General features: G+C 40.5%; 2 protein-coding genes across 10 annotated transcripts in view; both read right to left on the bottom strand.

Annotated features, from left to right (window-relative positions):
• The window catches only part of LOC115578282 (zinc finger protein 287-like), a 33317-nt gene extending 30110 nt beyond the window's left edge, over positions 1-3207 (bottom strand). The window contains exon 1 of the mRNA XM_030411178.1: positions 2779-3207. Within this exon, the coding sequence (XP_030267038.1) occupies positions 2779-2845 (67 nt within the window). The 5' untranslated portion in view covers positions 2846-3207. The remainder of the gene's footprint in view (positions 1-2778) is intronic.
• The window catches only part of LOC115578259 (gastrula zinc finger protein XlCGF57.1-like), a 47419-nt gene that overhangs the window by 15400 nt on the left and 16818 nt on the right, over positions 1-15201 (bottom strand). Inside the window, exons 1-6 of one of the 9 annotated variants that reach the window (XM_030411117.1) lie at positions 13667-13865; positions 13388-13481; positions 12755-13067; positions 12141-12584; positions 11788-12033; positions 6789-6859 (exon numbers count right to left, since the gene is read on the bottom strand). In XM_030411117.1, the coding sequence (XP_030266977.1) occupies positions 6789-6859; positions 11788-12033; positions 12141-12584; positions 12755-12926 (933 nt within the window). In that variant the 5' untranslated portion in view covers positions 12927-13067; positions 13388-13481; positions 13667-13865. Of the gene's footprint in view, positions 1-101; positions 2441-4468; positions 6860-10909; positions 11147-11787; positions 12034-12140; positions 12585-12754; positions 13068-13387; positions 13866-15201 lie in introns of those variants that run through there. The other 8 variants (XM_030411119.1, XM_030411114.1, XM_030411123.1 and 5 more) reach the window with 8 other exon arrangements.

Here is a 15201-nt window from a genome sequence, read left to right as displayed (position 1 = left end):
GCGTACTTGATTTCCTTGATATGATTTGATTAGAATAACACAAACTGCTGCAGTTTAACAATTGTTTAAAAAAAAGAAGAATTCCACACCAGGAGAGTCCGTTACAACAAAAATAACTTGTTTAATTGGGAAATAAATCATGTCATTACATTTATGAATCACATTTTCAAACAACACATGTTGACCATGCTGCTGTATGAAGAACATAAAGGCCCCCACACATCGCCCAGACTCAAACCAACAGCCTTTATCCGACCACTCTGTTGCCTCTTGTCTGACCCGTTTGGCAGAAAAGTTGCATTGAACACACCGCTTCAACTCACTGCCAACTCCACAGTAGCGTGTGCGTTTTGCACTTGTGTGAGATGCAATAAGCGGATGGCGCTAGTTTTGTGTATGAAAGACGCTGGACGAGAGGTTTATGCACGCAACTCTCTTTACTTTCGATCAAAATGAAACTTAACTATTTCAGACAAAAACAGCTGCATACTAAACCTGCAGCGAGACATTACCAAACGAACACAGATTAATTCGTCCTGAACGGACATACTAGTCTCGTGCCAGTAACGTTACTCCAAAACATGAAAACAGGGAATGACGGAACGGAGTGCATAGAAAAACAAAGTTCACACAGTTTTCCGCCCCTCCTACACACCGCGCTGATTCGCTAGCACACAACCAATAAGAGAATCCAATGGCTCAGACTGCCGACAGCCAACCTTCTCAGACTTCGCATGTTGAATCGGAGCAGACAACACCTGCGTGGCTCCGAAAGCTTCCAATGCAGCTGAACACACCAAACAGATTTGTTCCCGACCTCGTCCGAGTCTCTCCAAATGCTTCAGACGTCCAACGGTTGGGCCGGCGTGTTCCAGCCTTAACATAGTTTCAGACTATTTAAAGAACTACAAATCGCTGAATACATGTAAAAACCCAAACTTCCTTTAAATGAGGAGACTTATCTTTAGGGATGCACTAATCAGGAAATTCTAGGCCAGTATTAATATTTTAAATGATTTATCCAATCACTGACGCCAATGTTTATTGATATTTACTTGATATTTAACCTTCAACCAAATTAACTGATCAGTGTTTGAGCAAGTCTTGCCCTCTGTATTTCAGTTCAGCAAGAAAAAACAGGATCAACAAGTATCTCTGCAGCTTCGTTTATGTTTGCTGCTCCCACCAACACACTGAGTTGTGTAATAGAAGCAAGCGGAGTGAAAATTTTATCACAACGGCTGCAGGGAAACTGTTTCTCCTCCGTGGATCGGCAGGTGTCGTCTCAGATGAGCCTTTTGTGCAAATCTTTTCCCACAGTCTCTACAACTGAAAGGTTTCTCCCCCGTGTGGACTCTCATGTGTGTCATCAGAACCTTCCTGAGACTGAAATTTTTGTTACAAACTGAGCACGAGTGAGGTTTTTCTCCCGTGTGAAGTCCTCTGTGTTCGGTCAAAGACGATTTTTGTGTGAATCTCTTACCACAGACGGAACAGCTGAACGGTTTCTCCCCCGTGTGGATTCTCATGTGCCTCGCGATGTAATATCTGCACTGAAACCTTTTTTTACAAATTGGACAGCTAAATGGGTCCAACCCAGTGTGGAGACTCATGTGAGTGGACAAAGAGCTGCTGTCACTAAAACTCATTATACAAATCGAGCATGTTAAACGTTGTTCTCCTGTATGAACTTCCAAGTGTTTGGTCAAATTTATGCTCCATGCGTATCTGATACCACAGACAGAACATCTGAAAGGTTTTTTCCCAGCATGGATCTTCATGTGTTTCACAAGGTTTTTTCTCCAATGGAAACTTCTGTCACAAACTGAGCAGCTGTAACGTTTTTCTTCTGAATGAAGACTCATGTGTTCTGTTAAAGAGTTTTGCCAGCGGTATCTTTTACCACAAACTGAGCAACCAAACGGTCTCACTCCTGTTTCACCTTTACCTTCCACGTCACTTACAGGTGCTTTATTGTGATGCAGAGGGTTTAAACCTGACTGAGGCTCCCTGGTGTCCTCCCAGTCCCAACTGTCATCAGACTCAGGTTCAGAGTGGGAAATCTTCACATGAGCAGCTGGATGTAAATGACTATCTGGATCAAAGTTTCTGTCTGGTTCTGGTCCTCCACAGTCCTCTCCATCAGGTTCTGTTTTCAAATGCTCTACATCTCTGATGTCTTCGATTTTGATTTGATGAAGCTGTGAGGACTGAGGTTCATCTTCATCATCTTCTTCACTCCTCAAAGGGACAGGACTGAATGTGACCTTGATATCAGCCTCCTCCAGCCTTGGAAGCTGCTCTCCCTCCTGACGGGTCCAGAGTTCCTCCTGTTCCTCTTTAATGTGTGGCAGCTCTGGTGGGTCCTCCTGGTCCAGACTAGAGCTCCTCTCCTGCTGCTCAGGAGGATCCTCTTCTTTATTCAACAGCTGCTGGACGTCTGTGGAGAAAAGTACAGTGTACATTTATTCAATTAGTAATCTAAAATAGTTTAAATAGCTTCTTCAATAAAAATAGTGATCCACTGAAATGCCAAGCATTAATATAAAAACCACTGAAGACCTTTAAGTGGTTTAGTGAGGCAGAGGATGTCAGCTGGTTTCAGTTTGATAAGCAGTAAACAGAACCGACCTGTTCTGTGTAACTGGACCTGAGGCTGGAGAACAGCGTCCAGTAGTTTCCGTTGTCGACACAGTTCCTCCTCATACTCTGCTATCGTTCTTTCAAACAGCTCAAATATCTCTTCAGCAGCCGCAGTTAGTCGCTGCTTCCCAAAAACTCTCAGCGTTTGGACTTTAGACATTTTCACTGACTCACACAAACTTTCCCTCCAGAAACACTCCATCAAAAACTGTCTGCTCACTCTGATGTGCGCTGTGTTCACAGTCTGCTCGGCTCCGTCTACTTCCGGGTAATAAGCTAAGTTAGCTTAATTAGCTCCATATGACAGCAGCAGATAATTCAGATGTTCGACATGATACAATAAGATGAACAGCTCAGAGTCTCTTCAGACAGGTTTATATGAACATTTTGGCTCTGTGAAAAATATAGTTACGTTCCTATTGAAACTATATCCAACTACTACCGTCACCGTCTACTTCCTGCTACCAAGCTACAACACCTTCTACATTAGCATTTAGCTTCTCAACTAATAAATGTCGATGATTCTGAGATTAAACATCCTGAAGTTTACACAGAGTCCACTGAAACAAGTTAATCTATTCCGCCTCTGATGTTTAACTCTGATTTGATCCAATAGTAACGGACGTAACCGCTACAACACAACGAACACAGTTAGCATGTTAGCCATGCTCACGTTGATTTTTCAAAATAAAAGTGAACACTGTTCTATTGGTAGGCGACTCTCTTGAATGACAATAAACCAGGTTAGAAACATGCAGATCTTTTCTGTTGTTAATACAGAGAATAACACAAACTAAAGTTACTGCAATGTTTATATTTTAATAGAATATTACTGATACACTAAAACTAGGGCTGTCAAACGATACATTTTTTTTCATTCGCGATTAATCGCATTTTGTCCATAGTTAACTCGCAATTAATCGCAATTTTTTGGCACATTTTTTCTGTTCTAAATGAACCTTAATGTATTTTTTTCATGTTCTTAATACTTGTACATAAGAACAACATAAGAAAGGGAAAATATAAGTGTTGTTGTTGCCGTCCTGCTTGTTGTTTTTATAAGACCAAAGACAAATTTCCACATTGTAGACAATAAATGAAACTAACCAACCAACCAACCAACTAAAATATGCTTGCTTTATGAAAATGTTAATTCAACACTTCAAATCATGCAGGAAAATAAAAAGCTCAAAAAATATCCCCTTACCCTAAATGGGATCAAAATATGGTGATGTCAGCTTTTGGCGAGGAGGGGGGGGCGGTGGGCTCTCTGCATCTGCCGTCTGTTGGGCTTGCAAATGGTATCTGAGACTCGCTGTACTTAAGTGGTAACTCATTTCATGTTGACAGTGCGTGCAGATAACTTTTTTCCTATCCACCAAACCATCTGGCAGTGAAAGTGAAATTGCCGTTCACAAGTCCTTTCTCCATTTACTTTCACTTTTGCTTTTCAGTCCACCTTGTTTTTCCCGAACGCCAACCCTGCTTCTTCTTCTTTTGATTCCCTTTCTTATTCTTCTTCCACCCTCTGGATCAAGACTACGCGTGCCACTGGCGGCCATAAATCCAACAATGCGCTTTTCTTTCTTTTTTTTTTTTTTAATACCGAGGGTTAATCGCGTGTTAAAAAAATTAACGGCGTTAAGAGGATGTTGTGTTAACTTTGACAGCCCTAATTAAACCACAACACATGATGTTTGTGGTTAGCAAATGAAAAAAGAAAAAAATAACTACTTTCTGTGCAATAAATGATTTTATCTGTAACCATCAGTGTTACAGTAAATCTGTCGTTGTGCAACAATAGTGTGAAATGTCAAAAGTGGGATTCAAAGGTTTAAAGGCTTTATTGTTGAATGCAGAGATAAACAAGTTATTAATTCACAGTGAGGTAACATGTATGGATGCAAGACCTAAAACGAGGCTTCAACATAAGCCGAATTTACAAGAAGGCCCAAGTAATGAAAAATTGTTCATTAAATGCGCTTCACAAAGTTTCTAAAGTTTCTCCTCAGTCAACAACTCACAAAATGTAGTGTTTTTATAAGGGAGTCTGGGGACTTCTGCTCCCTCTTCAGCTGCTTGCTGACGATGTTGCTGATTTTGCTGTTTCGACCTTCAACATGTCCTGAGAAACAATCTCAAATTGTGGCCAAAAATTAATAACGATCGGATAGAGGTTATCCTGACCATTCAAAAACATGCAATTCACATACCATTTGACTCTGACATCATTATATAGACTGACCCCTCAGTAGCTATGACTGACATTCAGTGTCGCTGGTACAATGTGTTAACAGAGAGCAGGAATAAAAGTTGAGGATAATCCCAACCAGTTCAAATAAGATAAACTTCTCACATTAACACCTCGACAGCCAGTAACAATGTTAATAAAGGACATCAAAATGTGTCTTACTATGAATCAGACCTGAAATATTCTTTTAAAAAACACCAGTCTTAAAATATAGTGTTGTAGCATCTTTATTGAATTATCAGTCTCAACAAGGAGCATTTAAAGGGGTTAGTATTTTCTGTTATTACAAACTGGATTTCTATCTTTACATATAAACTAATAAACACAAAAAAATCAACAGAAGTGTTTCTGACTTTGATTTAGTAACACACTGCTTGCCAAATGTTTTTAGGTGCTTACAGACTGACAGCAGTGAATCTGAATATCGAAACAGATGTTCAGCGGACTCACTTCTTATTTTGTAGTCAGTCACAGTTTTCAACAGATCAGAGTTTGGTCACATCCTGCCCTCAGTATTTCAATCTGGTGAGAAAAACTACGGCCGACAAGCATCGCTGCAGCTTCATTTATTTTTGCTGCTCTTACCAACACATTTATGTTTTTTAAAAAAATAAACGTTACGAAATGTTTTGTGACAAACACGACAACTACTGGATTTGTCCGTCGTGTGGACTCTCATATGTCGGATCATATCGTTTCTTGCTGCAAATCTTTTACCACAAAGCGGGCAACTAAACCGTTTCTCGCCAGTGTGAATTTTCATGTGCTTCACAAGTACATATTTGGACTGAAAGATTTTTTTACAAATCGAGCAAAGAAATGGGTTTGACCTGGTGTGGACACGCTTGTGTGCAGCCAAAGCACCATCATCATCGAAACTCAATTTACAAATTGGGCATGTGATGCCTTCTTCTCCTGTATGAACTTCTAAGTGTCTGCTCAAATTTCCGCCTTTTTTGAATCTCTTGCCACAGAAGTTACAACTGAACGGTTTTTCCCCTCCATGGATCTTCATGTGGTGCAAAAGACAAGGTCTCGACTTAAAAGTCTCATCACAAACCGAGCAACTTAAAAGTCTTTCTTCTGAATGAAGACTGAGATGAGATGCTAACGATTTCTTCCAGCCGAATCTTTTACCACAAACTGAGCAACTAAATGGTTTATGCCCTGTGTGGTTGCTCATGTGACTCTCAAAGTGAGTTCTGTTTCGAACTACTTTTTCACAAAACAGACAAGTGAATGGCGGCTTCCCTGTGTGGAACTTCATGTGTCTCACAAGGTTTTCCCTCCAATTAAAAGTTTTTTCACAAAGTGAGCAGCTGAACGGTTTCTCTGCTGCGTGAAGTTCCATATGATCGCTTAAAGACCTCTTCCAGCGGTATCTTTTACCACAAAGTGAGCAGCTGAATGGTATTTCTGCTGCATGAAGTTCCATATGATCATTTAAAGAGTTTTTCCAGCGGTATCTTTTACCACAAACTGAGCAACCAAATGGTCTCACTCCTGCTTGGATTTCATCATCATCCAGCTGATGTTTGCTGTGGCCAGAGGTTGTAGCACACTCAGAGGAGATGGCTGATATTGCTCCAAGATTACAGTCCACATCTCTAATAGGTACTTCATTGTGCTGCTGAGGGTCTAAATTTGAATGACGTTCTCTGGTGTCCTCCCAGTCCCAACTGTCATCAGACTCAGGTTCAGGGAAGTGTGAGGTCTTGTCATCATCAGCTGGCTGTAAATGACTATCTGTATCTGAGGCCTTGTCTGGTTCAGGGACAGGAGTGAATGTGAACTTGATATCAGCCTCCTCCAGCACTGGAAGCTGCTCTCCCTCCTGGTTTATCCAGAGTTCTTCCTGTTCCTCTTTAATGTGTGGCAGCTCTGGTGGGTCCTCCTGGTCCTGACTGGAGCTCCACTCCTGCTGCTCAGGAGGATCCTCTTCTTTTTTCAACAGCTGCTGAACGTCTGTGGAGAACAAAGACATATGTAGGAACATGCCCTTTGTCTCATCTTTATATCACAGGAGATGCCATCTTCATGTCCATGTAGATTCCCCTCTGACCCACTTTCTGGGACACCATAATGGCCTGGCTCTCTTTCTCCCCCTTCTCTGTTCACACTCTGATAGTGAGAAGATAACATTTGCTGGGCAATAAACATTGCCTGCGTCTACTGAGTTCGCAAGGGGGGGGGGGGGGTTCACCAGACCTCCAAAGCCTATCACCAAAAGGGGGAAGACGACCATTTGTCACCCTAAGATCCCTCTTCCTTGACCTATATAGAGCCTATGTTAACAGACTCTGGACATCCGAGACTCAGAAAGATCTCATCTAGCATCTGGACCACATTCTTTTTGACGGACTGTTTATAATTCAGTCCGCAGTGGTCATTGGGACAAGTTGGGCTTCACTCTGTTATATCAGGCTTGTCATCAACAGATATCCTCCACATCTGGCATGAGCCATCAAAGTGTCACACGTGTGAATTACGACACTAAACCCAGCCAGAGTGTCTCTTCATTCCCAGCAGGAGAAAGGAAGAGCCTTAATTTCTGTCTTAATGCTGAACAAGTACTAAAATGTAATCTCATCCTTTGCAAGACAAAATATTCTTAATCAGCTGGATGAGGACTCAAACATACTTTTCCCCTCCCTTTTGGGAGTTGAAGGAAACTACAGTTAGGGACTCCAGGTTTAATGTCTTTAAGTTTGATGGAGCCACAGTGCCATCTTGTGGTAAGTCCGGGTATAGCTAAAAGGAAAGTTTCTGAACAGATTGACTTTACATTTTACTTACAAATATGATCACCTACCTCCAACATATATTTTTGGATCAAAAATTAAGCTAACACTATATGAAATGTTTTTAGCCATCAGTGCTGCTTCATGACGTATGTACTTGTATGTGTGACTTGTTATAACCAATAACCTTTTTCCTATTAGGCAATTTCTGTCATGCTCTTCTGTGTTTTGTTTTCATATAACAAATGTTGGTGTAAAGACCATGGTGGATTTCGGGGAATAAGACAATCGCGATCTTAAATACTTTTTAAACCATTATTCTGATTCAATATGTAATAAGTTCGTAATTTGAGCTGTGACATCACTGGAGGAAGTGACGTGCCCGTACGCCCTCGATTCTGCCTTCAGCAAAACATTAAAAGAAGCGAACTCCTAGTTGCTCTCGCTCTTCTCTTCTCACTCTCTTTCGTAACCCCTACCTGTTTAATCTTTTCTGCAACGCGTGTCAACTTTTATTTTTCAAACTTAATCTCAGTACTTTGCTTTGTTTGCGGCTCCGGACTTTTTCTCCGGAGATTTGAATCGCTTAAAGAACCTTTTTCAAGCGACGCGCCGTTATTTGAAATTAACTTCCTTTTGAAACCGAAGCAAGAACGAGATTAATCCTCTTTTATATTTCTTTATATTGTAAAGTATTGCAACCGAGTAAGCCAGAAGAAGCTATTTTTGTTTTTGTATTTAGTGACTAAGAGAGACTTGTCCAGCTGGCGTTTTCTTTCCCAGTTCATTTTTATACAAAAGCCTAGTCCATATATGTTTGGAGCTCTGTAATAACCAGCTCAAGAGAGAGACTCTGACCAGAACTCTGAATTATTATAAAGTCAGTGCAGTTTAACTGCTCAAGAGACCGTGAAGAAATTCACAGCCGAAAGAAGAAGTAACATTCAACCGTGCCCGGGCCGCCTTCAGCGATCTCAAGCAAAAACTCTGCTGGGCCAGGAGCTGACCTCAGCTGACCGAGACGGCATTGCTCACCAGCGGCTCTGAAACTGCCGCTGCCTCCCTGCAAAGAGACGAAGCTGATCCAGACAGTCTGGAATCTGGGACCCCTCTCTTCTTCAACCAAAGTAGGCTAAACATTTCACACGACAAGAGTCACACCCGAATGAGATCAGAGTTGGTGTTTGTGGAAGCTTCGAATATATATACACATCCCAAATTCAAAGGCGTTGCCATATTGCCTCGTTAGAATAAATATTAATTCCGTAGTGGTAAAATATTGGTTCCTTACACTGAGATCCACCATTGTTTAGTATTCATCTTGTCAGTATTTTATTTCACAATTTCCACAATTTCTGTTAAGGTTGTCACCCGTTTAAATCATTACCTCACATCATTTACCCTGCATCTATTTAGTAAATAAACATATTCAACCTTATGTCGTTGTCTGTGCTTGTTTAATTTGAAGTGGGAAATCGATGGGTTCGTGGAAAGAATTCACGGCTTCAGAATAGGAGCAAATATAGATATTGAAATTCAACAGATCGAGACTGATCTTTTTCTGTTTAAGCCAAACTTGGACAGTTAATGTTTAGACTAATTTCCTCAGAGTTAGTCGCACTGAGAAATATCGGAGGTGGTGCCCCGTCTAAAAGTGTATGATTAATTGCCAGTAATTAATTTCCCTTTTTATCAAAGTAGTGTCTCCTACACATACATACAGGGTTCAACATAACCTATGGCCCGCTGGCCCGGGGTCAATAAAAGTAGGTGCAGGGCATGTCGATTGGATGTCGACTGACCAATCACTGATTACAGTGATTGTCATAAGGGCAGTGACTGGCCAATCTTGATTCGCTAGAATGCATGCGGGAAATGCTTAGAGTGACGGTGGGAAAGTGATTCGGAAAAATGACGGCTAAGGAGTGCCACAGGTCCGAGAGGACGAAAAGGAGATTTCTTCTGAGGTGAAGGGACCAGTATACCTGGCTGAACCACCGCGACGGCGTAATGTATTGTGAAGTATGTCTGCAGTTTCCGGTGAAGGCTGACCGCGGTCAGGGGCGTCGCACCCGTGGGGGAACACTTTTCCCGGTGAGAGGGTTCAACACCCACACTTTTTCTGCCGTTTATCCGCAGTTTTGCACAAAGGCTTCACTACAGTCACTCAGTTTCTCTGGCCGCTCTGTGTCTGCGCTCGCTGCAGCTGCCTCCTCTCCCCCTCCCTCTCCTGTTGCTGCTTCAAACATGACACCGGCTTTGGGACTGACCGGCTGATGATTGGCTGTTCTGCCTTAAGTCCCGCCTCTCTTGCTGTGTTAGATTTATTGTTCAGCTCGTGCTGATGATGCGGGAACTACCAAATAATAGCCGGGCGTTTATTTGTTTCAATCACTTAACAGACCAGCCGTTTATTTGGGATAGGCGATTAATTCCCTCCTCACAAAAATCCAAGATCCAAATGTCAGAAACCAGCTTCTCTGTGAATTCTCTGGCATCCTTCTGGGCACAACACGTGAAAAAGGCGAAGAAGAAAAACGTGCAGTGTCAGTGGTCACGTCTTCTTCCTTGATGTTTTTTCAAAATAAATTAGACTCGGCATTTATTTGGAACCGGCGGTTATTTACCAAAATATACACCTGCACCCAGCGTTTAAAGGGGACCACATGATGTGTTTTATAATGTTTTTATGTGTTTACAGCTGCTAATGTATGTAACGCTGTTACTGTGATGATACATGACAGCTAAATACTGAATATGTCTATAATAACCACATCCTGACATGTAACTGTGATTTTTGATGGGTACTAATAATAACAATCATGACAAAAAATTTACAAAGACTGCAGATCACGATGAGAAGCTGCAACTGGCAGTGAGCTGCTTTCTTTTCTGTTAGCAGTGAAGTGATATACTCCATGACAGAACATTATAAAATATGATAATGTATAAAATAACATTTAATGGTAAAAAAAGTACAGTTGCAGTAGGCTTCTATTATAAATATGCAGCATATATATAGTTTATTATTATTATTACTATTTTTCTGCATATTCTTGACTTTGAATGGGAGCTGCTGTAAAGCATTTCTGTTTCTGATTCATATATTATGCAGTCAGTTGTCCATATTTTAAGTTAAATTAAATGAATCAAGACAGAGGTCACATTTACATGTCAGGGTGTGGTTATTATAGACACAGATTCAATATCTAAGTGTCATTTATCATCACAGTAACAGCGTTACATACCAGCCCCCTAACCCTTCATCAGTGACAGTCTGTGTGTCACATTGATTATGTGGCATTAATTAGTTTCTTGATCCGCTGTTTTCGTTCTCCGTCTCCGCGTCTTGCCCAGATGTTAAGCGGGCCTGAGGAAGGGTTGTCCGCCGCACACTTAGCTAGCAGACATTGCAGATGATGTTTGCTTTTCTCATGGCATCCAGTGTGTGTTTTCGGTAGTTGTCGGTGCCTTTAAAAAATGATCCACCGCGGTCAGCCTTCGCCGGAAACTGCGGACATACTCAACAATACATTACGCCGTCGCGGTGATTCAGCCAGGTACACTGATCCCTCCACTTCAGGAGAAATAATAGTACTGTTTGCACAGTGCTTTCAGAACATCAATCACCTGAAAAATCATTGCCAGATCATACTGATTTTGCAGGGACAGACTCTCTAAACAATTTCAATAAATAGTCTTTTTTTTTCATAAAAATAGTTATTTTCATGTTTTCGTGGCTGGGCCACCAAAATTACACATGGGGCAACTCGAATCTACTGGCCAAGCGGGCCAGTAAGAAAAAAATGTTATGTTGGACACTGACATACACACATAAATGTATTTATTCCATCTCAGAATGTATCAGACTGTGTTCCTCTTTCTGCTCACCCCTAAGTCCAAGACCATTACCTTATTTAAACATATATCGTCTGTTTCTTTGTTCTATAGAGGTAATTTAGACATTTTGTTGAAAGTAACTTATAATGAATGTAATAAGTAATATATCACTTCACACAGACAGTAAATAAAATATTCATCTAAAAGGTAGTTACCTTACCTTTAGATAAATATTTTATTTACTGTAACATGTGGTGCATTTTTGAAAGAAACTCATCCAACAATGTTTATAATGGAGTAAAATGAACAAACCTGCTCTGTTGAACTGGACTTCCATCTTTAACTGCCGGGGTCCGTCTATTTCCTTTGGCTGTAAATAACTATTTGGATCCGAGTCCTGGACTGGTTCTGGTCCTCCACAGTCCTCTCCATCAGCTTCTGTTTTCAAAAGCTCTACATCTCTGATCTCTTCAGATTTGATGTGATGAAGCTGTGAGGACTGAGGATCCTCTTCATCATCTTCTTCACTCTTCACAGGGACAGAAGTGAAGGTCTGAACTGAAATGCAAGGCACTGATATAAATACTACTAAAGACCTTAAAGTGGTTTAGTGAGGCAAAGGATGTCAGCTAGTTTCACTTAAATAAGAAGTAATCAGAACTAACCTGCTCTGTATAAGTGGACCCGAGGCTGGAGAACAGCGTCCAGTAGTTTCCGTTGTCGACACAGTTCCTCCTCGTACTCTGCTATCGTTCTTTCAAACAGCTCAAATATCTCTTCAGCAGCCGCAGTTAGTTTCTGCTTCCCAAAAACTCTCAGCGTTTGGACTTTAGACATTTTCACTGACTCACACAAACTTTTCCTCCAGAAACACTCCGTTAAAAACTGTCTGCTCACTCTGATGTGCGCTGGGTTCACAGTCTGCTCGGCTCCGAAGGTGAACTTTGTGATATCAGCCTCCTCCAGCCCTGGAAGCTGCTCTCCCTCCTGACGGGTCCAGAGTTCCTCCTGTTCCTCTTTAATGTGTGGCAGCTCTGGTGGGTCCTCCTGGTCCAGACTGGACTGCTCAAGAGGAACCGCTTCTTTACTCCCCAGCAGCTGCTGGACATCTGTGGAGAAAAGTACAGTGTAAATCTATTCAAATACTAATCTAAAATTGCTTAAATAGCTTCTTCAATGAAAATAGTAGTTAACACTTTTACACCAAGACTTTGAAGTGGTTTAGTAAGGCAGAAAATGTCAGTGGGTTTCAGTTAAATAATAAGTAATCAGAACCAACCTGTTCTGTGTAACTGGACCTGAGGCTGGAGAACAGCGTCCAGTAGTTTCCGTTGTCGACACAGTTCCTCCTCGTACTCTGCTATCGTTCTTTCAAACAGCTCAAATATCTCTTCAGCAGCCGCAGTTAGTCGCTGCTTCCCAAAAACTCTCAGCGTTTGGACTTTAGACATTTTTACTGACTCACACAGGCTAAGTTAGCTTCATTAGCGCCGTTAAACATCTTAAAATTAGGTGAACAGCTCGAAGTCTCTTCAGACAGGTTTATCTGAACATTTCTGGTTCCATGAAAAATACAAACAGCTGCTGGACGTCTGTGGAGAACAAAGACATACATACACACATAAATGTATTTATTCCATCTCAGAATATATCAGACTGTGATCCTCTTTCAGAACATCACTGAGTCTAGGACCATTGGTTCATCTTATCTCGTCTGTTTCTTTGTTCTATAGAGGTATTTTGGACATTGTGTTGAAAGTAACTTAAAATCAGTGTAATAAGTAATATATCACTCAACACAGACGGTATATAATATATTTATCTAAAGTTAATGTAACTAGTAACATGTCATGTGATGCTTTTTGAAAGAAACTCGTCCAACAATGTTCATATTCGAGTAAAGTGAACAAACCTGCTCTGTTGAACTGGACGTCCAACTCTAACTGCCGGGGTCCGTCTATTTCCTGCTAGCACGCTGAAGTTTGGTTCATTAGCTTCGTAGGACACTAGGAGGCGATTCAGATGTTTAAAATGATAAATAAAGGCAACAGCGCAGAGTTTACTCAGGAAGGTTTAAACGGAAGTTTAATGTCTGTAAAAATGCAGTTTGTTCTCTACTGAAGCTCCTTCGAGCAGTATTGTGCGGTCAACTTCCGGCTCCGTCTATTTCGTGCTAGCATGTTGCACTTACGTCCTTTAGCTTAGCCTTTAGCTTGTTGTTGGCTAACAGAGAGGTCGATGAGCCTGAGGAGAAACATCCAGTAGTGGTGGGCGGTCTTGATCTTGACGTTAGTTTCAGAGTCTCTCCTGTATGAACTGCGGCGGTTTCATCGACACGGCGACCTGGCTCTTTGTGTCCGCTGCGGAGCCGGCAACCCTCTTGTGATTGGATGTTGTACCGCCACGTGACGCCACCTCCCTCTTGTGATTGGATGTTGTACCGCCACGTGACACCACCTCCCTCTTGTGATTGGATGTTGTACAGTCACGTGACTCAGTAGCACCACGTAAACAAGGAAGTAGGCTCACAGGAGGGCTTCTGGGAATATTTCTTTGAACTGAAGGCTTTAGGGGTTGTTAAGTTATTTACACTATTTATTTATTATTTTTTTTATTATTTTTTCAAAGCCATAAAACAAGTGCACTGAAGGGGAGAACATGTGTTTTTATCCTGTGTTGTATTTCCTGAACACACATTCTACTTGGAAAAAACAACAACATTTGTTTTAAATGTTTTTTAACATTTGTTGTGGAGTAATTTTATACACTTTGTTTATTTAAGAGAAATTGTTTTTAATTTTTCTATTGTAGTTTTGTTACTGTTCTGTTCTGAACACCAACGTTTGATAATAGCGTATTTTCTATTCACATATAAACTTTGTTCAGATTCTGTCCTGGGTTTTAACTAATTAATCATTTAAAGGAAAAATCACAAAATACTTAAAGGTCATGAAAATTCATTCAGATTTAGCAATTTGATGATGCATCCACCTTAACAGCTTCCGGTACCGCTACTTAGCCGATTTTCAAAATAAAAGTGACACATAATTTAATAACTGGTAGAAATGATGTGAACAGTTTAAAACAAGAATGTCAGCCAAATGCACTTATTGCATATTAATGTATGTACGTATGTGGTGAGGATGTTTTAAAAATGTACTGAAAACTAATATAGATCAATATAGTATATTCAGTTTATAATATGATATAATTAATTGGGAATTACATATAATCTAAAATGTAAATTGTATGATTAAATGGAAGCAAACTGAACTGCGTGGTACTAAAAATAAAACCTCTTTCCATCTGACGCGTCGAACGAATTAAGTTATGACTGCAAGATATCAACTTCAATGATGCAATGAAACTTTATTAAATAACAATTTGTTATTGAACGTTAAATTGCAATTAATTCCCATAAAATTACATTTTTGGTGTAAGTAAACATATTTTAATTGATCACATCAAGTATACATACATTCACTTTACTTCCTGACTGGCTTCTGGCTACTTTATTTTTTTCTATACTTAATTATTTATGTTGCAAGGTCTGTATCTGTACTTATATTCCATCTTTGTTCTTCTGTAAAGCCTGAACTTCCCCTACGGAGCTCCAGAAAGGAATATCTTATGTTTCTGTTGTATTATTGTTATTATTATTACTGATACATTAAACATACAAGCAGCATCACTGATGTTATAGTTGGTGGAGGTGGAAATAAATCA

This window comes from Sparus aurata, unplaced genomic scaffold (genome assembly GCF_900880675.1).
Source record: "Sparus aurata unplaced genomic scaffold, fSpaAur1.1, whole genome shotgun sequence".
Classification (NCBI taxonomy): Eukaryota; Metazoa; Chordata; class Actinopteri; order Spariformes; family Sparidae; genus Sparus; species Sparus aurata.
Note: the sequence above shows the minus strand (reverse complement) of the source record. Positions and strands in the feature narration are given on the sequence as shown.